This window comes from Mustela erminea, chromosome 8 (assembly GCF_009829155.1).
Source record: "Mustela erminea isolate mMusErm1 chromosome 8, mMusErm1.Pri, whole genome shotgun sequence".
NCBI lineage: Eukaryota > Metazoa > Chordata > Mammalia > Carnivora > Mustelidae > Mustela > Mustela erminea.
Window position 1 is genome coordinate 11,081,587 of NC_045621.1, and position 27,237 is coordinate 11,108,823.

Below are 27,237 nucleotides of genomic sequence, written 5' to 3' on the forward strand. Positions count from 1 at the left end.
GGGAACAGCTGATCCCACCATTAAGGCCATGGAAATACAGTCACATCTGGTGAGGGATCAGAGCACACATCAGAGAATGCCACATATAAGCCAAGATAATTTCTGAATCTGTGACTCATCCATATAGAAAGCTTTAAATAGGAATCTACTGTGTTCATGTGCTCTGATGGCAGGGAACTCGCAAAGAAAAGGAAAACGCTGACGCATCTGGAGAAAAGTAGTATGCACTCAAGAAAATGGCTGGAACACAGAAGTCATTCGGGCAAAAGCTAAAACACGTCTATTCTGCACTCGTGTTAGATGATCACCCAGAGGCGTCCCTTTACACTTCCAACCAGGCCAACTCTTCTGGGAGGAGCACGAGACCAGAGTCTAGGATTATCCTTCCAGGAAGAGCTAAAACGTTCACGTCTGTATCTTGGAACACATGGGGCAACTCCAAATCGTGAAAAGTAGATGCGAAAGACAGTTCCACCGAGGGGAATGTTAATGCAAAGAAAACACTATCAGGTTTGTAAAATATGGCTGCAAGATAAAAAGGTGTTGGAAGCAAGAAGAATATACAAGTTCTGGTTGGGCAGACATCTTCAGGATAAGAGGGACAATTTTTTAAAATAAGTAATGCATTATAATGTAGTCAAGCAAATGTCACTAGAATGTGCATCACACAACGATCAGCACTCCAAGGAGGTAACCAACACTCAAAATACCATGTAAGACAATTTAGAAGGAATGGGCAAGCGGTATGCCACATGATAGTTCTGCAACATGGGTGTTACGTTGCTTTGATTAGAGAAGTCTTTGCAAATAAGAATAAAATATGCCATACAACGAAGCTAGCAGGTATGTTCATAAGCTGTGTCTGTGGGCACGCATGCCCAAAGAAAGGAAAAGGTAGGACATATATGTGAATATACCATTATCGGTAAAATGATTGTAAGAAAATCCAGATTTCTTATCATGCTTTAAGAAGCAAGAGACGTCTGTCTTCCAGAAAATGTTATACAATCGAGGAATGGATTCGTTTTTGATATTAAAAGTCAGTTCGGCCTTAAGTTATCCTACTTTCCACTTGCATTAAGCAACTTGAAATATTAATTATGAATTTGTCCTAAGATGAAAACAATTTCCCAATTAATATGTAGAAGGGCAAGAGGGAAATGGATTTAAAATCAATACCAATAAGACACTGAGACGGATGTTTTCTGAGCTTTCTTTAGTAATGAACTCTGCACAAACAGGATGAGTTGGTCCTTGGTCCCTCCTCCTCCTGTCCCTTTCTCTCTCTCTAGCATAAGCAACTTGAGCGTTTTAATAAATCTCAGGCTATGATATTTGGAGGAATTTTAGGGTCTGCCTGGATATATTCTTTATGCTTATTTGACAATTATAGTTATGGTATCTCAAGGGCAAAATTTGTAAAAGTATTCTTCTGTGAAATTATTTTTGCAAGGGGAAGGAGAGATCTTAACATACAAAATGGTGAAATAACAAAAACTATTATTATTATTGTTATTAACTTATCATTATTGTTCAAAATAGCAAGTTTCTTCACGCCTAATCAATAAAAAAATTATTCCGAGGTCTTTTACTCGTTTCTTGTTTGGCTTGGTTGACTTTATTTTTCCCTCACACAGAAATTGTGGAGTTCCTTCCCTTAATTTTTTTTTTTACACGTTGGACAACCTTACAGGGAAATAAATCCATCTCTAAGAAAAGTCAAGACAAAGCATCCTTGTAAATGATTTTGCTCATCAGCATCATTTCCGAAGTGAATGAGACACAATGTTTGTATTTTGAAGGCCTGGGGGAATATACTATTGCCTCTGTTTCATTTGCCTAATTGAAGATAAAGTCTCAAACCAACAAGGTGGCCAGTGCTGCCTCCATGGACTGCCCCAGAGAAGGAGAACACTGTTCTAAATTATTTACTTAAAGTCTCATCTGTGTAGCCCTGGTCCCAAAGCAGATTTTTTTTTACCTCAGACATTTTCAATAACAAGTGGCTCACTGGTGAGCACAAAAAGAGTTTTAGTTGTTTTGTTGAGTCTTTTTCATTTTGGTTATTTATATGCTCTTCACTCCTTCAACTGGAATTTTTAAAAATATAGTCCAAGTTCCACGGGCTCATGAATGTAGAGTGAGTTTATTTAGTTAGCTGAAAATCGTCACGGGGGAAAAAAAGAATCAGAAGAAAATCTGTGGCATAATTTATAGCGCAAACCACCTTATCTAATTATCAGGGTAAGTAAATGTTTATCATATTGAAACTGTCTTGAATTGAACATGAATTAATAATGTATCTCACATAAATATTCCTAAAGCCCTTGCCACTATGTTGTCTGGCATTTTAATGACCAACCGGCCAGGCAGGAGGTGTCACTTGAACATTCCCATTACCCAGCCCGAGAATCAGAGAATGCGACATGGCACCTGGGCGCTGGGAAAAAAAGGATGTACCTTGATGAACAGAAAGGTCATGAATATTGAGAATGTGAAAATTGAGGGAAATTAATAAATTAACCAGGATATTGCTTATTACATTTTCATATCAGTAATCATATTAAAACATATTGCAAGTCTTGAGTAAAGTGGTCATTAAGAATTTTCCTCATTGTAGGCAATGGAGCCTTCTCGAGGGAAAGATTATAACAATTCCCAGCACGGTGTTAGCTGAGGTTATGTAAGACCAGGAAACATGTTGACTGCAAAGGAGTAGAGGGAGCATCTACACAGGGAAGAAAGACACCTTGCACAATAGCTGGTGGGTTACAAGCCACTGAAAAAAGAAGCGAGTCAGGCAAAAAGAACCTCAAATTGGCCTTCTCCTTCGCCTTTTAATGGGGGATTTTGTAAGTTTTATATTATTTCCAGTACCCACAAAGAATATATGACGTTGGCAGAAAATTCAATAAAAACAAAATAATTAAAAGCACAAGAGATAATATAATGCCATCTAGCTCGGGGGCTAATATAGGCTATCTCCACTCCACAAACAAAACAAAGAATTAGGGCACATTTTTAAAATGAAAAATTGATGTACTTATTATTTCTAGTATTTTTTTTTTTTTTTAAGAGACACAGAAGGAGGCAGAGCGAGAAGCAAGCTCCAGATGGAGCCAGGAGCCCGATGTAGCACTCGATCCCAGGACCCTGGAATCATGACTTGAGCTAAAGGAAGATGCTTAATTAACTGAGCCACCCAGGCGCCCTCTAGTATTTTAAATAATATTTATTTGCAACAAACTAAATGACCTCATAGTTTCTGAATCTGCAGTTTCTGTTGATGAGCTTTTTTGTTTATGGTATTATGATTTCCATATTTCCTCAACATTTTATATAGTTTGCCCCAGATTATTAGTGTGTAAAATCCATGCTGATATTGAGAAATGCTTGGGAAACATTACCACGACTGGCTCTATAAAGTTTAGTTCTAAGTTTCTGCACTAGCCCTTGAGGCCTTATCTGAAACAGGTGAGAAATTGCTTATGATGGGCCCTTAATTCTTTTTTTTTTTTTTTTAAGATTTTATTTATTTATTTGACAGATCACAAGTAGGCAGAGAGGCAGGCAGAGAGAGAGGAGGAAGCAGGCTCCCTGCTGAGCAGAGAGCCCGATGTGGGACTCGATCCCAGGACCCCGGGAACATGACCTGAGCCAAAGGCAGAGGCTTTAACCCACTGAGCCACCCAGGCGCCCCGGCCCTAATTCTTTAATGGAGCAGAAGAGAACCAGAGCCTGGACTGGGTTCTAGGAATACTGAGCACAAGCCTCTCAGGCCTTCCCAAGACTGGCAGGAACAGTTGAGGTCATAACTGCCTAGATTTTAACAAGACACTCATTCTTCACATCTCCCAGACTCCTGGTAATTTTGTAGGCTCTATCTCCCAATGATTATCTAGGGAACCCCCAAACTCTATGTACCTTTTACCAAAAAATGACAGACCAGTCTATTAATTCATTTCTTATTTATGATTTGGTATGAACCTCAGAAAGGGATGAGGATATTAGAAAGTCACAGATTCCACTGCCAAGGAATTCACTGTATGTTGGTTTATAGAAACACAACGTAGAAGTTGACATGTGTCATAAATTCCAGAGAGAATGAGTGCCGGCTCCGTTCACAAGAGAGTAGAAGTACTGCCAAGTGCAGGACTCGGGGAAAACATTCGGAAGAAGTGGGACTTAACCCGGCTGGAATCTGAAATACACATAGAACATGGATATAGCAGAGATAATGAGGAGACGAGGCCAAGGCGGAGAAGCAAGGGAGAAACAGGCCTGTGTTGAAACACTGTTAGAAACAGAAAGAGCATGACTGGTCCAGAATGCCAAGAGAAGTTTCTGTTTCTTTAAAAGCTTTAAAAAAAAAAAAACAAACAGTACAAAAAACTGATAGAGCAGTAGAAGATATTTTGAAGTGAAAATACTAGAGTCCACATTAATATAATTCTGAACTACTGGAGTATACGCAAAATAACCAGCAAACATTACCCCCAAAATGAAGTGATATTAGATAATCTGTTCAGCCTTTTTGTCACCTGCAACAAATTAGGCTTTCAATATGCAAAACATCTTCCTTCCAGAAAAACAAATGATCATGATTCCATTTAATTGTAATTTAATGAGGCATAATTTATTTTTTAAAGTGATATACACCAGGTGTGTACTGAGGAAACTGGCCCAGCAAACCCCAGAGCTCCCCCTTGGAAAAAGCCTCAAGCTAGCTGGAGACTGTTTTCATTTCTGTAAATTACATTTCTGTTTGTGGCAGTTGAAGAGGGAGGTATAAAGGGTAACTTGCAATGTTCACATATTTATGGTAACATATACCTTTAAAGTAACTCAACGAAAGAATACTCATTTATCATATAAGCAAACAGTTCGAAAGCACTGAGTTCCAATCTGAACAAAGATCAATTTTAGAGAACATAAACCCCATCTCCTAATAATATATCTTAATTATTTATTGTTAGATGTATTAACAAAGTATAAAAGCGATTTAAGGATCTTCAGAAATCAACTTACAACTTTTCAAGGATGTATGAGGTGAAACATATGTATCACGTGGTAGTGAGTCGGAAAATATAATTAGTTCATATGTCTATACTGCTTTAAACAAATGATGTCGTAACCAATAAGCAGGTTGAAAGATACACATATCCCATTCCCTGCCCATTTCACAGATTAAAATAGAGAGAGTGGAAGGTGGAAGGGGCCTTGTCACTCATCTCGGCCAATGCTTCATCCTGTCCTGAGCATGATCTGTCTTCATGCACTTCCCTTGAATTACAAAACAAACAAGCAAACAAACAAACAAACAAAAACCCTAATAGCTTTCACAGACACTCTTCCCATCTTACTCATCATGTCACCACTCTTCACGTTTACATGCTTTTTGTTAGCCTTACTTTTCACACACAGTTCTGAAATGTCTGGTTCCAGCTGATGGGAGAGCCAAAAACTGGTATTCTTTTGTGTAAATCAAATAATAACCAAATTCTGAGCCTGATCATACAAAGTGAGCTCTTTCTTACACCTTGGTGGTTAATGCGCAGTTATCGAAGCTATAAAATCAGCTGCATGGCTGTAGAAAGTATTGACATCTTACCATCTGAAAGCTGACCTAACAAAATTGGTCCTTTCCTAATCTCCAATCTCATTTCCTTCTAGACGCTCCTGAGAGGCATTTCCCCCCTACCCCTGCTCACGAATATAAACAGGTTTCCCTGGGTTCCATATTCATAATCTACAACCCCACTATGAAGCTAAATGCTGAAATTCATTTGTGTAATGCTGAAAATACTCACCCCCCCTTCACCCCCCAGAGTACTGCTTAGCCATGAAGCCAGAGTACTTAGGCTGATTTGAATAAAAGGTATACAGGGCACAACAATGACAATTTGATTTTTATTATTAAAAATGATGTGTTAAATCCTTAAAGAAAATGTCGTTATTGCATTAGTTTAATAAAACCTCTCCTTATTACAATATCTCTTTATTAGGAAAGACAGCCTATGCATGTCACATTTTTGTAGGATGGGGGTGGATAGAATTGAGCATCTAAAGGGAATTAATGTACTCCGCAAATATAAATGCTATATACAAAAGTAACATTTGCAGACAAATGTTGTTGCTGTAGAAATGTGTACTGTAATGCACTAAAATGTATATATATGTATTTCTACTGCAGTTGGCAATAGTTTCTCCCTCCTTTGAACTGAGATGGCAGTAGTTCTACCTCCTATTTATGGCACTGTTAACCATCTTTCACATTGTGCTACTATAAATCCTCTTCTTCCCATCATACAGTAAATTCCTTGGGAGCAGAATCTGTACACTTTGTGCTTAGTTGGGAACATACACGAACACAGGGCTCTAAGAATGCACCAAATGCGTTTTTTTTTCCATTTTTCTGAACAGCCAGCAACAGACCCTGGTGGACCACATATTGCACTCGAGATCTTTTCATTCCATCGCCTCTAAACACGAAGATAATGGAAACTGAAATTTTGGGCCACGCAGACTCCACTTCAGAACAAATACTTTATGTACTCTAAATCTGCAATTTACTGAATGAAACACTTCCCTCCAAGACACCTTTCTTCCTGACATACGTAGTAAAACTTCACTTGTGCCCCCCGACACATCAGAATGCAGTAAGCACGCGACGAATGGGTACAGCAAAACCATTCGCAAAACCAAAACTGTCTGGCTCTCTTAACCGCAACCCCCTTGTCCAAGCCACTCTTGAGCACATACAAAGGAGGAACTTAGCCAAAAAGAGACTTCTGGCAACTTTCTTATTTTTACCTACCTACTCAATGCAAAGATAGATGCAATGAGATAAATGTCCCCCCTCCCCTTCTTGTCTTTAGAAAATCTTGGGTACCAGAATGGGGGGCTCTGCGCAATCTAAATCAAAATTTTTTAAACACACTAGTACCCAAGAAGCAAAAGCCAATAGAGAAATGAACAGGTTCCCTTTGAAAACATTTACCAGCGGTGTCCTCAGCTCTGGGCACATACGTGGTTTCTACTAACATCTCAAGCACCTGGCACATGACTATTGCATTCACAAAGTTCTGGGCCCTGGTTATTTCTAGTTTCTATGTGTATTGTGTGAAACAACTGTTGGCGAACTGCCCACAAAATTTACTAGCTTTGGCTACTTTGTCAAAACATTGGCAAAAATAGTGCTTTCCAAAAACAAAACAAAACAAACCAAAAACATACATTCAGTGAATATTTATATCTCAAATGTATCAAATGCATTCAGATATAAAAAGTAAAGCAGTCTGTTAATATATGAGTGGTCTCTGTCCCTCAAACAGTTGAAAAACACTTTTTCCCCTAATGAAATATTTCTGCATTAACTCCAATCACCTGCAAGGTCAAAAACATCTTTTCTCATGCAGCGCAGGCAACACGTCCCAGTACTTATTACGCCACGGTGGGATTACTGGTTTGAAAGCTTGTTTACCCCTCGTACCTCCTTGAAGAGGGGACTGTGTCTTTCATCTTCTGCCCTATGATAACAGAAATAATTAAGACTAAAGTGGTTGTGAATGTGAGTTCTGAGGTCAAAATTGCTGAGCTCAAAACCGGGCTTCAACTGGATAAGGATTAATTAATCTCCTGTGGCACAGTTTCCTCACCGGTAAAACTGATAGAGTAATAGTACTTCCCACATAGGATTCCCTAGAGCTTGCCACTGTACCTGATACACGCGTTCAATAAATGTTAGCCTCCATTATAATGCCTACCACAGTCTCTGAATGCTTAACAAATATTTGTTAAATGAATGAATTAATAAATACAGAACTAATACCAAAATACAATTCTTATTCTGAATTTGCGACTTCAAGTTTTCAAGGCCCTCCACTTACATTTCACTGAAACCTTCCCATACAGAAGGCAGAAAATGTAAAGAATACATTTCAGAAAGGAGAATATTTAAAATTATTTGGGACTGAAGATAATATAAAGAAAAATTTAATTGATTATATAAAGTGGAAGGACCACATGGATATCCAGCATATCACTAAACCAAGATATTCATTTTATACTTCAGGAAAGTAAAACAACTTTTCTTCTTTAAGTAACTCTGTAGTCATTTAAAGAAAAGCCTTCATTTGCATTTTTGTTTAAATAAGGGTCACAATTATCAGTGGATGACAGAATTATTTCAATACATCATAACTATTTTTATAATGAAATACAGTTAAATAGATTGGAAATTACCAGAGTACTTCACACATGATACAAGTATTATTTGATGAAGGCTTTTTTTTTTCCCTTCAAGAAGACTTTGCCTTGGAAACATATAGATAAATAAATGGTGAAAATGAAATGGAGCTCAAGATAGACACACATACGTATGAGCACATGTGTGAGTGTCTGTACCAGCTCGTGATGTACAAAGTACTTCTCATTGGGTACTGCAGTCAGAGAAGTCTGACAGTAAATGCTGTAGTCTACAATGATAATTTTAGGTACAAATCTTGTAGACAGAATGTAAACAACCTTGTAATCTCCAAGTGACTTCAAATTGACTCAGTTATATTTTTCTCACAGCATTTCTGGCCTTTAAATTTAATTTGCTTTATTTGAACAAACATGCACTTAACCCCAGGCCAAATGGTCATCATTTCAATCAATGACCATGAAAGGAACACTCCTTGTATGTTTTTTTATTACTTTAAATAAACAATGGTGAAAAAGTATATAAATAATGGGATGTAAAGCTAGTGGTCCTTGTATTTCTTCTAGAAAAATTCTACTTTAATTGCAAACATCACCTAGGACCAAAGGAGACTAGTTAAACACTAAAATAGGCCTTTACACTTAAAATACAGGTCTATATTGAGATACACTCACTGGAGATAAAAGAAAGTCCTTATTGAAGAGAGAGATTCCACATCTGTATGAAATGAGTCGATCACTCCTTGTTAGAAAATACTGACAAAAACTTATAAAACCATCCCCAGAAGGCAGCCTTTTTTTTTTTTTTTAAGCTAACATGGAGAAACTAGAGTTTTTCTATAATTATTTCAGTAACTAATTTTTAAGAACTTTGCACACTGGTCAGGGATAGGACTAGACAGAACATCGTACTATCATCTTTGTTTCCTGACTCTTCGGTGCCACTTTTGTGAAGAGGGGAGTGTCTTTATATATTCTTTTACACAAAACTCTCCTTCCAAGTAGATTTAGGAACAAGGAGAGGGTTACAGATGTTCGACAGTTACTGAGTCAACCTACTCTCTACCCAGAACACAAAGCCAGTATCTCCTCCATCCTTCTCCATTGGAATTGTCCAAAAGGTGCTAATTAATGATAGCTCTTATATGTACAACAGGAACTACTGTGAGACCACTAGCTAGGGGCCATCCTTAAGCCATCCAAGAACTCTGAGACACTGCTATCCTGAGAGATATTAATATTATTCCAATCTTTAAATCTTCGAATTCCCGCCAGTGGCTCTGAAATGAAAGAGCGCCTGTTTTATGAAGCAAGCGGGCCATCGTTTCCTACTTTATTAATTTAATGTTGAAATCAAAAGAGGTTGTATTATTTGCTTCAAAACCCAATAACATGTTCATGCCTGATCTGCGGCATTTCATATTTAAAGGCCATCTTTCAGTGGATGGACTTCCTTTTTCTCACAGGTTTCCTTGTCATTTTATAACCAGCTCACTGGACCATGGAGTCAAGACCCCTGGGTTTACATTGTGTTCTATTCCTGGATGACTGGCTCAGCGCCCGTATCTCTACTGCATAGTAAGAAATAATGATGGCTGGGACGAGAGGTTGGCCGAGAAATAATTCTGAATATCTTAAAGGTCAAGTTTTCTACAAACATAAACTGTACGTGTAATTAAATCAAGCCTATCTTTGGCCAACAATATGTATAAATCAAACACAAGACTTTCTTCTCCCCCAAATTGACTGGTAATGCACTTAAGTTTAGATTTCCAAATATTTTGGTTGCTAAAATGTTCACACTGTTGCTACATATCTCTTCCTAACTGTGCCACTTCAAAATATAGTGCTTAGCAAGTCCTTAGACACTTTTGACCTTAATAATATAGGCATGCATTTATTATAAACATGGTGCCAATAAAGCCTAAAAGCAAAATCCATGTCATTTCACACAGACATGTACATTTCTAGCCATTGACCTCACTGCCAACTTTCCTGATACAATATTCAATCTAATTTTCCAATCTGTTCAAAACATTCTCCAGTTGCTGAGTCACTTCATAAAATTGTATTTATGACCCTGGCCTTAAAGTTTCTTCAGATGATGTGGCTTTGATGAGTAAACAGCAGATTCTTTACAAAGTCTCATAAAAAATAAAAAATAGTCCCATAAGGACAGGTCAACCAAATGATTTCCCAAAGGATTTTTAAAATCCTTTTCTCTATGAGATAAGACCACGATGAGGAATTATCTCAAGCAAGGTGTCTGACAAAAGCTTGCAAACTGTGTAACTTGGTGACTTTTGCATCAAACTGAAGAAGGAGCAAGATACAAAATTAGGGGCCTACAGTTACAGAATAGCACATTGTGTGAAACACATCTGTGCTTCTGCTGAAACCATGTTTCTAAGAATTGGCTCAGGAGAACTACCTGAAACAGAAAATGGACCTGAACTTTCTGAGTTATGATGTAATCTGCCAGAGGAAAAAGAAAAATAACTCTACGCTATGAATAATGAATGTGGCAAAAGTCTGATTTTCAAACTGTAGAAAGTTCTTACTGCTGATTCCTTGTATAAGGGGATTTCCTGACCTCTACTGTCAAGGAAAGGGGATAGTAACACAGAGATGGGACGTGTCACACCCAATTTCCCTTTTCTGACATTCTAATGCTCCCATTCACGTGGGGCAGGGCATCCGTTCCAATGGATTTAGCCTCGTTTGGATCAAAGCTTCCTCTACTTCATTTAACAGATTTACTCAGATGGAAGGTCTCGGAGGAGAAACTATGTTAGTAAATGGGGGATTTCTGAGCATGTGAATATGTAGGTCATTGGATTTTTAAATAAATTAGAGAATAGTTAATCTATTAAGGAAGAGTCAGTGTACATATTTTATGAAACCATCCTTGTTATAGGTCAGTGGGCATCCCACAACCATTCCTTGCTAATAGTAAGTCTTTTAAAATACGGTCATAAACCTTTTCATAGTGTCACAAGCCTCTGATTTTTTTTTTTTTAAGTCCACAAAATGCCACAGGGCAAAACAACATTCAAAGTTAGGATTCATAATCAAACTGTCAAAAAGCACAAATGGAAACACAGTGAATAGACAAGCAACATATTTAATGTCCATAAGCCTAGTAAGTGAGAGTAGGCCAACTCTAAATAAATTAAGGAAATAAGCACGAGAAAATGAATCACAAAAGAAAGGAAGGTAAAAATCTTTAAAAAAAAAAAAAAGGAAGGAAGGAGAGAGAGAGGGAGAAAGAGAAGAAAGGGAAAAAGAAAAAAGAAACTAGATAGAGCACGGGTCCTATTATTTCTAGAAATTATTAGTCCTACAAACACCATGTGCATCACTGACAGAGCACTGAAGACAGGAAGGGCAAGGGAGCAAAGCTACTCAGAAACTCACATGCATCACGAAATTCAGACTCAGACTCAGGAAGGGTAGTTTTAGTTTAAGTTTGGAAGATTTCACAGGGCTTCAAATCCAGTGTCTGTTTCAGTCTCATTCCCTCTTTTTCTCTTTCTTTTTTTCTCCCTCACATTCACTATCTGTAAGTAAATCTAGACAATATCAGTATCAGTCCACTGAATTATGTTTAAAATAAGAATAGTGACAATATTTTCAAGAGAAAGTAGGCCAGTAAAACATCTGTACTGTTCCCACAGTGCCGTGTGACTTTAGATTTGGAAGGTAGGAGGCATAATATTGAAGGTCAGTTTCATTCAACCTCCTACCCCACGATAGGCCCCAAAGCCGATTTAGACTCGCAGTGGCCTGATCCATGATCTGGGATAAGAAGCACATCCTGAGGGAGATCCCTGTGCAAGGGATTTATTAAGGAAGTGTTTCGGAGGGAAACTGATGAGGGCATGGGAGGGGCAGGGAAGGAGGAAGACCAGGCAGTCCCCGCCTCAGCCTCTCCGCAGACAGCTCTGGAAGAGAAGCCACACTTCCGGGCTGTCCCTACTGCTGCCTGTCCCCAGGCAGGGGAGCTGGACGTTCGTCCTCCTGCACCTGTCAGACACTGGGTAAGTATTTCCAGCTGTCTGTCAGTGTGAGGAAAGCAAAATCCAGTAGCCTGAGGAAAGTCCTTTGAATGAAAAGCTGAGTAGCAGTTGCTAGCTTCTAGGAGTAAATGTACGGGGACAGAAGGTAGGAATTAGAAAGCCAAAAAGAGAGCAGGCATGTCATCTGCCTCAGCCTCCTCAGGTGTACTGACCACACCACCTCACTCTGTGACCACACGTAACAGAAGCGCTTAGAAATAGACCACAGGACTGCCTGAAATGACCAGGTCAGAACACATCTTATGTCTCATTTGTCATAAAATCCTCAGAGACCCAAAAAGTGGGGTTAACCTCTTCCTCCAAAAGACTAATAAAGAAGAAAGGGATGGTGCTCAGAATATATTTTACGTAAGGTCCTAATGACAAGAACAGGCTTCTAGCATCTGGTCGGCACAGTCAATGAAGCTCTGCTATACCCTGCATCTAGAACTCCCTCATCTCGAGCCCAAGCCGAAGACGTGCTATCCTAGTGCCGCAGGATCTCAGGACACACTGATTAACATAAAAATGTATTAAAGCAAGCTCTTGGAAATATAGCGCTATTCCCTCAGTTGTGCTATTTTCTATCACCAGATGATATCCTCACAGGGGCAAAGGATCAGATAGAAACAGTCATTAATAGTTTCTCTTTGGAAAAGTGGCATTTTCAAATGCTGTTTATTATGAATTTGAGCTCTTCATCGGGAAGTTTCAAACATGACAAACTAGGCTGATGCTTTATTTTTTATTTGTTTAAGATTTTATTCTTTTATTTGACAGAGAGAGACACAGTGAAAGAGGGAACACAAGCAGGGGGAGTGGGAGAAGAAGGAGAAGCAGGCTTGCCGCAGAGTGGGGAGCCCGATGCGGGGCTCCATCCGAGGACCCTGGGATCATGACCTAAGCCAAAGGCAGATGCTTAACGACTGAAACACCCAGGTGTCCTGATGTCTATTTTTTTTAGCTTTAGCTTCATTTATGAATGTTATACATGTGATTTTTTTCTATACACAGACACTTTCCCTCTCTAATTACTGGTTATTACTAGTCCAATCATTAAGCACAAAACAAGGAATGTGAACTATAGGGTGACAAATAGAGTTGCTTCTTCTTGAATTTGGTAATAAATGAGTAATAGAGATCATAAACTATTAGAAAATATTCAGTGGGGGAGCCCTGGGGACTTAGTTGGTTAAGCATCTGCCTTCAGCTCAGGTCATGATCTCGAGGTCCTAGAATCAAGCCCCTCATAAGGTTTCCCATTCAGAGGGGAATCTGCTTCTTCCTCTGCCTCTCTGTCTCAAATAAATAAATAAAATCTTAAAAAAAAAAAGAAAATATTCAGTGGACTAAAGATATATGACCTATCAGTAAAGCAACTAAATATAAGACAGATCCTTGGGTATCCATCTAAAAGAAGAGGTTCTAATCCTGTTTGCTTTGAGGAAAAAAAAATGTTGAAATTCTTTTCTAGCCAAAGATTAACTGTTCATTTATGTTCTATAAATGAAGTTAATTTGTGTTTATTATAGCTAGCAAATCATTATATCACCCATCAATGTCTGATTCCACTCAAAAAAGCCTAACTTTTGGAAAATCCATGGTTGGTTTCATGGAGCATAATACACCATATTTTCCATTTAATGATTCTGCTGGTGAAACCCAGCTGTCCAACCTTGATGTTAGTGACTACAGTATATGCAGCAAAAACAATCTGCCTCCTGACCTCCAGCTTAAGTTCAAACTATGTCATTCTGTCAATACCATCTACCTTGATTAGGTTGGGCTTTATACACAACAGGTTATGATCCCAGAGGGATGAAAAGCTTTCCCAAATTAAAAGCAGAATTTTAAAAGGAAATACTCATACATTCCTATGCAGTTTCCATTTGATATCCTCAAGGCTGGCCCATGAACTCAAACTCATGTTGATTGAAAGTGAATGTTCCTTTCTGGGTGTAGCCATCTTACAAATTTAATGGCAGGAGGAAAATAATAAAATGTGTTCCATGCTTCAATTAGACCTTTTATAACTTGGCACTTGAACGATGGCACTGCCAAAGAAAAATCATTAATCCATAAAAATAGACAAAAAGGACTGTGCAGGACAAGACAGACCTCCAAGATCAGAGGGCCTTGGCAGAGCAGGCCCCCACATCAGCATGGTCTGTCTTCTATCTAGTCTCTCTGTGAGTCCTCTCTGAGGCTTCGTGCTATGTGGATGAAATGTATACTGTATTTGATTCTAAAATCCAACCATGCTTTCAGTTTTATCCTTAGCCAAACTGCATATATAACCAGGCAATAAAATGTTGGCTGGCTATGAAATGCCCATTCATGCACATGAATGATAGATGAAAGCGCACACACACACACACACACACACACACACACACACAATGCAAAATAAAGACTAAAAGATGCACCCTTCCACTTTGTATTTAGCAATAACATGCAACAGACTGGTTCAAAAGAACCGGAGATTTTCATAACACGAGTTCAGATAACTGCGGACGCGCACAAATGCTGCTCGAGTGCTTTCGGTCAAAAAAAGAAGTCACAGGGTGCTATCTGGAACATGTGCAGACCTCTGTGAACCTCCAAACACGTTTTTTTTAAAGATGTCAACTGAGTCTGTCAATAATAGAATGTATAAATTAGCTAAGAGTCAAGGGAGCAAGAGATTTCCCCCTCTTGGTCTCCTGCCATACCTAATCTGTCAGCACCAAACCTCACACAGCCCCACTGTGCTTCTTCCCTTCTCCCAGTCCCCTGGTTCCGACATTCCTGGAGTCTCTTACCAAACCACAGTGCTTGGTTCCATCACTAGTTCATGCCTGTTAACTTAAGCCGAGTCCCCAAACTACTGGGTAATTCCTTCGATCTCGGATTGAAGCCCCATCACATTCAAACTGTCAACACACTTCTGGCCTCCTTTTCAATGCCAGCTCCTGGAAAGAGTAATTTTGCAGCCCTTGCTTCTGTATCGTCAATGGTTAGTCACTCCTTAACTCCTAAGTTCTGGCTCCTGCCTTCTCCACTCTAATGAAATTATACTCTCAGTTTGCCAAAGATCTCTCCCAACCAATCGGCAAGTTTCATGGCAGGGTTCAAGCTTCTTGGTCCCAGATGTCTTAGTCTTGCACACATGGACAAGTCTCCCGGAAACTCTGCTCATGTTCTCTGTGCTCTCACTACTACCTCCTTAACCTTCCGTCCACACCTGCTCCCACCTTTACCAGCATTTCTTCTGTCTCTTTTCCAGGGCAGAGGAGTAGTGATGGTTTTTTCTCCTCCCTTTCCCAACTCTCTAAATCTCAGGCTCTGTCAATAAATTTCTAATCTCTTTCTCCAGCCCTGAAAACTCTTTTTAGCACCAAACTCATATTTTCAATGACTTCTGCATCCCTTCATTTAAGAAATCGGCCAGCCCTTCAGGGTCAAAACAGCCTAATCCACAATAATCACTCAAAACTTATTCCAACCATCTCTTTCAATGTTCTCGATACTTGAAGTAATTATGATTTATTCTCCGTCACGAGGCTCAAACCTTGGCATTATGGTGGTTATACTTTCTGTCAACTTTATTTGCACAGTGCTTCCTGACTCTGTACTCTATTTTTACCACCACCAGCCTCGTTCAAAACTTCTACACATTTCAGCTGGACACAGGGCTGCTTTCTAAATGGTATTGCTACCCTCTTGCTATCATGAGATCCGATTCTGATTACTGGATCACAGCATATTCCTACATAAGACCTCCAGTGGTTTCCAGTGCCCTATTAAAGTTCAAAGTTCCTAGCATGGCCCTAAGACATTTTTTGATCTGTTTCCACCTTTTAAGTTTTATTATCTGACTTTGCTATCGACTACCAACTATTCCCAAACGTGCCTGACTTGGCACTTTTCTCATTAATTCCTTTAGCCTAAAATACCCTTCTTTTCCATCTTTTCCTGTTAAATTCCATTTATCCTTCAAGGTCTAACTTTCCAGCATCTTAATACTGAAGTCAGGTGTTTACAAATGCGTTGGCCCCACTCTTTTTCATCTCTACATCTGCATAAAGCTTAGCTTCTTGCCTTGCAATTAGGAGGGTGACAAACTTCAACCTACTGTCCTCTTGAAAGCACTATATTCATCCTCCTGTAAGGATTCCCTGCCCCCAGTTCCTCATGGAGCTATAACGCACTACAACCACAGTTCTTCTCCTACACTATTCACATTACTTCTCATTTTACTTTCGTTATCCAAATACATTTTTTTTTAATTACCAGGTCATTAGCTCCTTGAGATTAGCATTTTAATTTTTTTGTTATTCATATAAGGACTAAATTAGTGGTTTTCAAAGTATGACTCCCAGGCCAGTGGTATCAGAATCATCTGGGACTTGGATACAAATGCACGTTTCCAGGTACTACCCCGGACTATGGAATCAGAAACTCTTTAGATGAGGGGCTCAATAAAACAAGATATACATAAATAAACTGTTTATCTTTTTTTTATCCTTTAGTATTACATTAACATGTAATACTCCCAAAACATCAAAAAATATGAGTAAACTATCCATTACCATTTTATCAATATCTTAACTTTAACTTATATATTCTGAAAGTTTTTTTTTAATTATAGAAATTATGACATTAATGATACTCTTTTTATGAAGTTAAAAAATGAGGCAAATAATAGACTGCATATGCATAAATAGTTTTAGAGCTAGTTTTTAAAACACAAGTGAATGATAACCACAAAATTCAAGATGGGGGTTGCACCTGGGGAAAAGCCAATGGAGAAGATAAAAGAAGAGAGAAGCACATAGGCCCAAGTCACGGGTAACACTGGGTCCTGCGTTGGGCGACAGGTTCACAGATGTTCATTACCCTACTGAAATTAGTTAATTATGGTCATATATGGATCAATGATGACAGTATTTCCCAAACTAAGGATGATTAGTTAATCCTGAGTGCTCTGAGATCCATAAATACTTTTTTGAAAGGGATAAAAAAGATGTCACAATTCTGTCCTCAGTATTACTCTTAAACCACCAATTACCAAGTTCAAAGCTAATCATACCTGTGTGCGGTTGAATGCCACTCTTGCAAAGACAGCTTGGGACACACTTGCCCTCTTCAGCTCATCTCTGACTTGCTGGTAGATATCTGGAGACACTTCTACGGAAGAGTTGGTTGGCTCTGGCTTAACTGCTCTGGGAATGGGTGGATGGTTCAGGAACTGCTGGTTGATGGCTTGAGGATGCTGGTGAGCCAGGAGCCGGCTAACAGCAATCTGTTGGTTTATCAGATGGGCCATGGCTATTTGTTGCCTAACAAGTTGTGGACTGAGCTGGGGAGAAAGAAGACCAGGGCTCATGATGGGCTGTAATGCGGGCACTTGGTTTCGGATTGGAGTACTGTGGTGGATTTGGCTATGAGGAGACTGTTCGTTGGTTTTCCCCAAGGATGCCAGCTGGTTCATATTTGGTAAATGCATTGGACGCTGGCCCAGAACACAATAGTCTGAAAGGTTTTCTCGTTCCACTCTTTCAACTGTTAAGAGATAAAAATGATAATTCATCATTATTTTCATTGGTACTATACCAATTTATTGCTACTATACATAGTACTGAATTATCCTATATTTGGTATATTAATGACGTAAGCTTTTTTCATGCAAAGCTGGAAGCCCCAGAGTAAAAGTGAGTTATCCCTCCCTGCAAAATATGTCAATACTAGATTTTTTCATAGGTGATATGAAAATAATAATATTTACTTCATTTTTCTTAAATTCTTAAAAGTGGGCATTATATTGAATAACCAAGACAGAAACCATTAAGCATGATAAATTCTAATCCTCTCATATTCCCAAGCTCTCTCATCTCCCTCATCACCCTCTGTGATAAAAACACCAGCTGTTCTCATCTTCTGCAGTTTGTGGTTAATGGTGTAGTTCATGGTTATCAGGAAATGACAAGGACAACATCTCCTGCCAAATTAACTGCCACCTCCTAATAAAATCTCACATAGTAAGTATTATACAACCATGGGAACATTCATAGAAAATGTGTACCGTGTAGTATATCCTTTTATCTACTCACTTGTTATCTTTGTTACAGGAATATTTCTTTAAGAAATAGGTATGTTAATAATAGTGATATGCACTAGGATAAGAAAAAAAATCTCATAATATTAATAACATTGCCTTGACTTTCCATTAAGTAAGATCTCCCCCTCCCCTCCCCCAGGATATCTTCCTTATTACATTTTATTGTACTTTACTAGTAAAGATTTAAGGAATAACCTGGAAAAGCAGAAGAAAAAGAAAGTGAGTACCTTATATGTTCAAAAATGAGGCACATGTTTTTCCACTCCCAAGAATATTTCCCAGAGAAGAGCAAATCACCTCACAGTCAAATTTCATTCTCTTTTAAGATTTTGTTTATAAATTTCAGAGAGAGAGAACAAGCATGCGCAGCTTGCTGCCAGTGAGGGGCAGAGGGAGAAGCCAACTCCCTGCCAAGCATGGAGCTGATGCGGGGCTCGATCCCAGGACCCTGGGATCAGGACCCAAGCCGAAGGCAGATGCTTAACTGACCGAGCCACTCAGGTGCCCCTCATAATCATATTTTTATCTAAATCTCAGTATCACATTATTATGTAAAACAAAGGTTGGCTTGGAGAAAATGTACTAGGCTGAAATAACCTTCATCATTACTAGTTTTAAACCCTTACAGATGAAATTTAACAAACTCTGGTATTTTTTTTTTAAGTTTTATTTATTTATTTGACAGACAGAGATCACAAGTAGGCAGCGAGGCAGGCAGAGAGAGAGAGAGAGAGAGAGGGAAGCAGGCTCCCTGCTGAGCAGAGAGCCCGATGCGGGACTCGATCCCACGACCCTGAGATCATGACCTGAGCCGAAGGCAGCAGCTTAACCCACTGAGCCACCCAGGCGCCCGCCAAACTCTGGTATTTTAAAAAACATTTATTTATTTGAGAGAGAGAGAGAGAGAAAGAGTGAGAGTAGGGAGCGGCAGAGGGAGAAGGAAAGGATTCTTAAGCAGACTGAGCTGAGCACAGAGCCTGATGCTGGACCCGGGGCTCCGTCTCACGACCCTGAGATCATGACCCGAGCTGAAATCAGGAATCTGACCCATAACCAACTGAACCACCCAGGTGTCCCAACAAAATCTGCTCTTTTGAGCAAAAATTTCAAACAGATTTAGTAATTATTTCTTACAATTGCAAATGCTGGATATAATCATGTAAAAGCCTATTAAGATTAAAGAACAAGAGATCAAAAGTAGTCACCTATATAGCATAAATTTTACGAATAGCTGTCCCACTATTGTGCAAATGATCCCGTAGCTTGGCATAATGTTTACAATGGCAGAATCATATTTGTATCAAAAGTTCAAAGTCTCAAAAACAACTTGAGAAGAAATGGTGTGTCCTAGAAAACTGGGTGAATGACTCAAAACATGTAATGACAGACACCAGTGAAGAATTTGAATAAAATCAGTCAATGAACTTTAAAAGCAGAAAAAAATAGTATTTCTAATTAATATTTTATGTACTATATGATTTTAAAATACATATGTAGACATCAATTAATTATTAATTAAAATGTTGGTAAATATCTGATCATTTTATCCAAATGTTTTTGGGTTTTACATATTTAAAACTTCTGACTGGGAAAATAAGTGTTAGTGTCTTGGGATCACCTTAGATTCAGACATACACGATATTTATTCCTACTTTGCTTAAAAAAAAACCAAAATGAATGATTAACTTTCCTATGAACCCCCAAATAAGTAAAGTTTATCTTAGACTTGTTTAAAGGCTCAATTTCTAATTTAATCCCTTCAATGTAATTTGTTTAGTAGTATTCACCTTTCTTCCACAAGGTTCAAGGAGAACAAATCATTTTAATCTTATCCTCTAAATGCAAACATTTCTCAGTCATTGTATTAATTAAACTTTAAGGTATACAGTCTTAAAACTAAACCAAGCAAATGGTTGAGAGGCTTCAAAAGGTGATGTAACACAGTTTCCATATGACAGGATTCACTACTATGATTCCCTTACGAAGGAAGGAGAGGAGCCACGCACTGTGTCTGGAGTAAAGTTGTACTTTATAGACAGAAGTACTTGGCATCTATTAGACACTTGGTTCACTTTTGCTTAATTCCTTTTTAAATCAGCCAAAATAAAGGCAAATTCAAATATTAAATTGTGTTTTCAAGTACTTAAGAAGTAAAAGTTTATCCCTTTCTTTTTCTACTTAAAAAAAAAAAATAGAACCATACATTTACAGCATGCACACTTTGATCGAAAGCTAACTTCCCAAAATTTTGGTATTTACATTCTTTGGTGGTTTAATTACACTTTCTTGAAATATATCTAAATATGGTTACCTGGGGGGCTCTGTCAGTTAAACATCTGACTTTGGTTCAGGTCATGATCAGGGTCCTGGGATCAACCATGCCTGCCCCCTGTACCCCGTCAGTCTCCCTGCTCAGCGGGGAGTCTGCTTGTCCCTCTGCCCCTCCCAGATGCTTATGCCTCTCTCCATCTAATAAATAAATAAAATCTTTTTTTTTTAAAGACTTTATTTATTTATTTGACAGAGAAAGAGAGAGGGGGAGAGAGAGAGCACAGCAGGGGGAGAGGCAGAGGGAGAGGGAGAAGCAGGCTCCCTGCTGAGCAGGAACCCAAACGTGGGGCTCCATCCCAGGACCCTGGGATCATGACCTGAGCCAAAGGCAAGCATTTAACCGACTCAGCCACCCAGGTGCCCCCAAATAAAATCCTTTAAAAAATACAAAAAAGAAATAGATCTACATCACATCATTAATAAGAAAACTATGCACAGATCCAGTCATAATTATGCACACAATTAAGCGTTGTCAGAGCTCCAAAAAACTACATGAGTTGGTGCAGTAAGAATCAGCATAATGTCACTTCATCTTCCTTTAAGATTGTACATAGTATGTCCTTTTTCATATGCGTTCTCAGATCCTTATATATTTAAAAACAGGGACTGTGGAAGTTTCCTTAAGGACATGCAGTGACACCATGAAGTACCAATTCCTTAGAAAACCATAACCATAATGAAGCAATTGCAAAGGCAACTGCCTACACCTCCAGGTAGAGAACAAAAGGCAGAGAAGCCAACTGCAGAGATACAGGGGAGTGAGAGAAATCCTGCCAGTCTAAAGGAAGTGGCCGCTACCTCGCCTTGTCCAGTTTTTGTCTTTCTCATGTTGTCATTTCTTCAGATGTTTTCTCAAAAAAATGAAAAATCTGGATTACTACATGATAGTGCCTGTTTTTGAAGGATTGGCAATTAATTCCATTTGCAAAGCACAACAATTGCCAAACAAAGCCTATCTGAAAACCAGATACAGTCTGTAGGCTACCTCTAGGACTAAAGACACCCCTGAAGTTGTTAAAGAAAAAGATACTCAACAACACTCTTTGAAGACGGTAAGACAGATCTTAGACCTTATCCAGGACCAATCGCAATAAGCATAGGGACCCCCACAATGGGATTTTATGACAGGGGAGAGAGACCGGACTCCACCCCAAATACCAAATCAACACATGGGAACACCCTGCCAACGAGCAGGGTGGGGGTCAGTAGACAGAAAATCACTAAGAGGAAACATCAGGAATAAGGGCGGTTCTGGCTAAACTGACCTAACAGGGTTCTTTATGAAGACAGGCCAGGGCGATCAGACATCACCTGGGTGGGGGGGGGGGGGGTGTGGAAGATGGGGAACCCGACCAGATATTGAGGGGTGATCAGATATGGGGGGGTTCAGGTTAAACTGACCTAGCAATGTTCTTTTACAAGGAAGTGCACAGATGGGCCATGGAGAAAATTTAGAAGACTGATTAAAAAATTTGGTCAAATGAAGAAACCTTGTCACTATTTTTCAGTGTCTCTCTAACCTAAAAGCCAAGTTTTTTTACTTCCTAAGAATGAAGAAAGATTTAAAAAAAAAACATCATCCTGACTTTTTTTTTTTAAAGATGTTATTTATTTATTTGACAGAGATCACAAGTAGGCAGAGAGGCAGGGAGAGAGAGAGGAGGAAGCAGGCTCCCTGCTGAGCAGAGATCCCGATGCGGGTCTCGATCCCAGAACCCTGAGATCATGACCTGGGCCAAAGGCAGAGGCTTAAACCACTGAGCCACCCAGGCGCCCCTCATTGTCCTTTTAAGAACTGTCCCTCGTTGACTTTTAAGAATGCTTAACAATCAAATGCTGACCAATATGCTGCCACCTCCACGGACCAGAACAGTATATGGTTTCAGTAACAATTTGTACAGATTTTGCCAAACGTGAAAATCTTCATTTTTTTTCTGCTACCACTCTCACAAAAAATATCAGAACACTATTTTAGCCTCTAAAGTCACAGCAGGTCAAAGACAAATGCTTTAAGAAAAGGTCAGAGGAACATCTCAACTAGTGTACCAGACTCCAACTGAAAATTGAGATTGTATGTTCATTATTTTTCTTTTTTCCCTTCTTCCTTCTTTCTTTCCTTCCTCCTTCCCTCTCTGCCTCTCTTTCTTTCTTTTTAAATGTATTTGAAAATAATCACAATAGCTGAAACGCAGATCTAACAGCAGTGCCTGATTTTGTGCTTTGCTTTGTCCCTCTAATGGAAAACATAACAAGTCTATCTTAAACTAAACCAAGTCCAAAGACAACACCTTGGCTCTGAGGGTCCATTTTATCTCTGCAATATTTGGCTGTGAAAAAGAAATCCTGGAAAAAAGGGGAAGGATAAACTGTAGTCCCATTCTGATGATGAAAGCAATGTCCACAGTCACAACCAAAATTGTTCTCAATAAAGCCAAGACGTTTACTTATTAAAGAGACATAAAAAACACAACTACTTCCAGGGCTTTGAATCAGAGCTGCAATTTAATTCACACTGAATTTGATTCTACTGTTGCTGAAGTCCTGAAGGGGATCTGTGGGGTTGGGAAGTGCCTGGGAAGGAATGATGCCTCCAGCTTCAAGTCTGAATCCCAAATGGGATGTGGCTTGAGGAAATGTCAAGGCAAGAGGGGCTGAAATGGGCTGAAACATTTCTCTGCCTCATAGCTGAGAGGCCTTCTGTAGCTCTCCTAACCCCCGGGAAAGGATCTCAGAGTAGGGGCCTTGCAAGGTGAGCAGGTCAGATCTGGAGTCTGCTCAGGTTTCTGAGAAACTCAGAGTTCCAGGATACCTTACAGATTCCTCTGAACTTTCTGGGAATGAGTGAAAACTTCAGGAAATGGGAAACCATTATCTAACTGCTCTCTGAGTGGTTCTGGGATTCTATTTAACTCCAAAGTAGGAGAGCCCTTTGTAGCCCTGCATTAGAATTGCAGGAGCTTCTAGAGCCTTCCCAAGTTCACAGAGTTGATGCTCTAACCAAAAGCAGACTATGACCATTAGCTATTTAGTGGCTATCGTTGCTGGTTAGGGCTGGTGGTTCATAGACGAGAAAGTCACACTCCTCCCCAGGAACTAATCTGCATTATAATTAAAAGATATTTGGCGCAAGAATCTCATTTTATGTAAGCAATTTTACCGTATACCCAGGAAGTTAAGTATTTATCTTAATTATCACAAGTCCCTGATAGATACTTATATTTCGTGTACATTGTACATTTCAGGTACTATTCAGAAGTACAGTCTTTGAAACATCAAAATCCATATCACCTGGAAGACTGTTAGAAATACAAATTCATGGGCTCCAAATCAGAATCTTAGACTTCTTATGTACACTAAGATTCCAATGATTCTTATGTACACTAAAGTTTGCGCATCAACATCTCTGTCATCTGTGTATTATTGGCTTTTGGAATTCTACCAGATAGCTACCAGGTAATTTTTATGTACACTAAAGTTTGTGAATCACTCTTCTATCTTGTCTTTACATTGTTGTCTCTTTTTTTTTTAAGAATTTATTTATTTGAGGGGCGTCTGGGTGGCTCAGTGGGTTAAAGCTTCTGCCTTCGGCTCAGGTTGTGATCCCAGGGTTCTGGGATCAAGCCCCGCATAGGGTTCTTTGCTCAGTGGGGAGCCTGCTTCCCCACCCCCACCCCTGCCCCGCTCTGCCTGCCTCTCTGCCTACTTGTGATCTCTGTCTGTCAAATAAATAAATAAAATCTTAAAAAAAAAAAGAAGATTTTATTTATTTGAGAGAGAGAGAGAGAGAGAGGATACGCAGGGAGAGGAGCTGAGGGAGGGGGAAAGAGAGAATACCAAGCGGCCTCCATGCTGAGGGAGTGTGGAGCCCCATGTGGGGCTGGAACTCACAACCACAAGGTCATGACCTGAGCCCAAAACAAGAGTCAGACATTTAACCAAGGGAGCCACCCAGGTGCTCCTCATGCTGTTGTCTTTTGAGACTATACCAGACACTTACTTATTCACTGTCAAAGTCTGTTGTCTGTTCTTTTCTCTAATCTCACGTAACATTCACTACATTATACATGTATAACCATTTTTAAAAATTATGTGATAGGGGCACCCGGGTGGCTGAGTCATTAAGCATCTGCCTTCGGCTCAGGTCATGATCCCAGGGTCCTCGGATCGAGCCCCGCGTCGGGCACCCTGCTTGGCGGGATGCCTGCTTCTCCCTCTCCTATTCCCCCTGCTTGTGTTCCCTCTCTCACTGTGTCTCTCTCTGTCAAATAAATAAATAAAATCTTTTAAAAAAAGCATATGTGATAAGTCCTCAGCTTTTGCTGATGGTCACATTATACTAAAGAAGCACTGACTGGACACGGTATTAGAACCTGTACCCAAACCTGCATTCTACGACTTATTAGCTGTGGGGCTTCCTTGAGCAAGCTGGAGGTTCTCCGGCCCTCAGTCTTGCTGTAGGGAAAATATATATTATCTCAGAATTGTATGACCAAAGTTTAGATGATGAGTATCTATGTGAAAGATCTTTGTCAGAGCACTATTGTAAATTTCAGAAAATATCTGTATAATTATGATTAACAGATTAGGCTTCCCATTTCAAAACTTCCTGATTAAGATACTCTGACAAACGTCTGCTGTTTCTCAAAGGTCACCTAAGAAACTGCAGTCTTTTTTTTTTTCAAGTAACTATGCCGTGGCACATCACAGCACTTTTAAAAATAAATCCTATACTTTAGAAAGACTCATTATCAGTATAGAATCGCACACCTCACGGTATACACAGGAAGGTACTGCTATTCAGTTTCTCCAGATCAGGCTTAATAGTGCATATGCTGACCTGCAAATCAGGACGCAGGATATATGGGATATAAAATGATACATCTCACAACTTTTGAAATTAAATTTATAGAACTGCTACACAAATAGTGCTTTAAGCTTCAAAAGTTAATGTGAATAAAAACAAAACAAACAAACCCCTAAGGAATAAAATCCACTGTGAGTATATACATGTTACATTTACATCAACCAAAAGAAAGAAGGAAAATATTCTACTTTTTTTTTAAAGCAAATGTTTAATGTCTTATTTTTATTTCCCAGGGAAATGAGTAGGCATCGAAATGTCCACACTTTAAAAAAAAAAACAAAAACATAGTTTTTCCTCTTTAGTTCAGTTCTTTTCTCAGTTGGATTTCATTCTTTTTATTATGTCTATTTGCTGTAGATGCTATGTAAAGTAAACCTACTAAAATTTCAATACTCAAAATATAGTCCAATGACTAAATGTCCCAAAATATACTTGCTGAGAATTTAAAAGCAAAAGGAGACGTGTCTGAGGGGCACACATCAGATGCCTGACAATCACAGTGAGACGACAAACGACGGATAGAAAGAACAAACAAGGGATGTTTAGGGCCTGGGTTCTAACTTCCGGGGTGATTTGGGAATTACCTGTAAAACAGGGAGGATTATGTGTATATTGGTTTGAATGCAACCTTCCAGGTGACTTACCTAATAGTAACTGCTGCTAGGATTTTCAGAAACAATTCCCTCTCTCAGAATATCTGCTTCTGCTTCTAGACTCTTCGGCAAGAATTTAAGACTTTCCTAAGGTATGTCTCTTTGCAAAACTCCCCGATTGCAACGAGAATAATAGTAGTTTATGTAGTGACACTCACTGTAGATGTAGGATCGCTCCTGCAGGTTTATCTAACAATGCTACTTAAAAGACTGATAAAATTTCCAGAACCATGAACCTCGTGTTTTAATGCAAACCTTAACACAGTTGTTTTGTGAAATAACCCTGGGGGTCTGTCCATACTTAGAAAGCGGTGGAAAGAAATGAACTGGGTAAAAGGCTTTGCACTGAGAAATTTCTGGAATTTCTGGCCTATGGATTTTTCCTAAAACCATTAAGATGCTTATGTAAATGTAAGTGGATTAGCATGAATGAGTGCTAATGGATTCCTTAATAAGATAACAGTCCAGTATTCCCTAGAACATCTCCTGGAAACCCAGGGTAGAAGAATAGAAGCGGGGGAAGAAAGGGGGAGGAGGATGCAGAATTTCCCTGCGACTCCTTCAACTCAAAACGTACTCTGCAAGTGATATTACAAGGGCATGACACAGGTTTGCCTCTGGCACTCTTGGTAGAAAAGTTGCCAATCAAATTGATAATTTCAAATTGACACCCAAACCTTGGAGTATAGACAAAAGATACTCCTGAGTATATCAGTGCCTTGGACCTTCATACCTCCACCCCAAATTCCTTGCTCCCCAACCTTTAGGTCCAAAACCTTGGAGTCCAACTTTAAAGACAACGATCCCATCTAATACCAGAGAGGTCAGATAATTTGTGCAAGGTCAAACAGCTGTCCAAATGCAGATAAATATTTAGGAATATTCAAAATGATTACGGCTCCTGGCACAAGGCCTCATAACCATGATAAACCACAGAACCAGTAAAAACTCGGGTTTTTTCTTCTCTTTCTCTGCGTTACTCAAAGTTAACTTCTCAGAGCCTACAGATGTCACAAATACTTCCTA

The 27,237-nt window shown here is 39.2% G+C and overlaps 1 protein-coding gene across 9 annotated transcripts in view; it reads right to left on the reverse strand.

Annotated features, from left to right (window-relative positions):
- The window catches only part of SATB2 (SATB homeobox 2), a 198,631-nt gene that overhangs the window by 56,712 nt on the left and 114,682 nt on the right, over positions 1-27,237 (reverse strand). For all 9 annotated transcript variants that reach the window (XM_032354415.1, XM_032354413.1, XM_032354414.1 and 6 more), the window contains one exon: positions 17,335-17,807. In XM_032354415.1, coding sequence (XP_032210306.1) covers positions 17,335-17,807 — 473 coding nt within the window. The remainder of the gene's footprint in view (positions 1-17,334; positions 17,808-27,237) is intronic.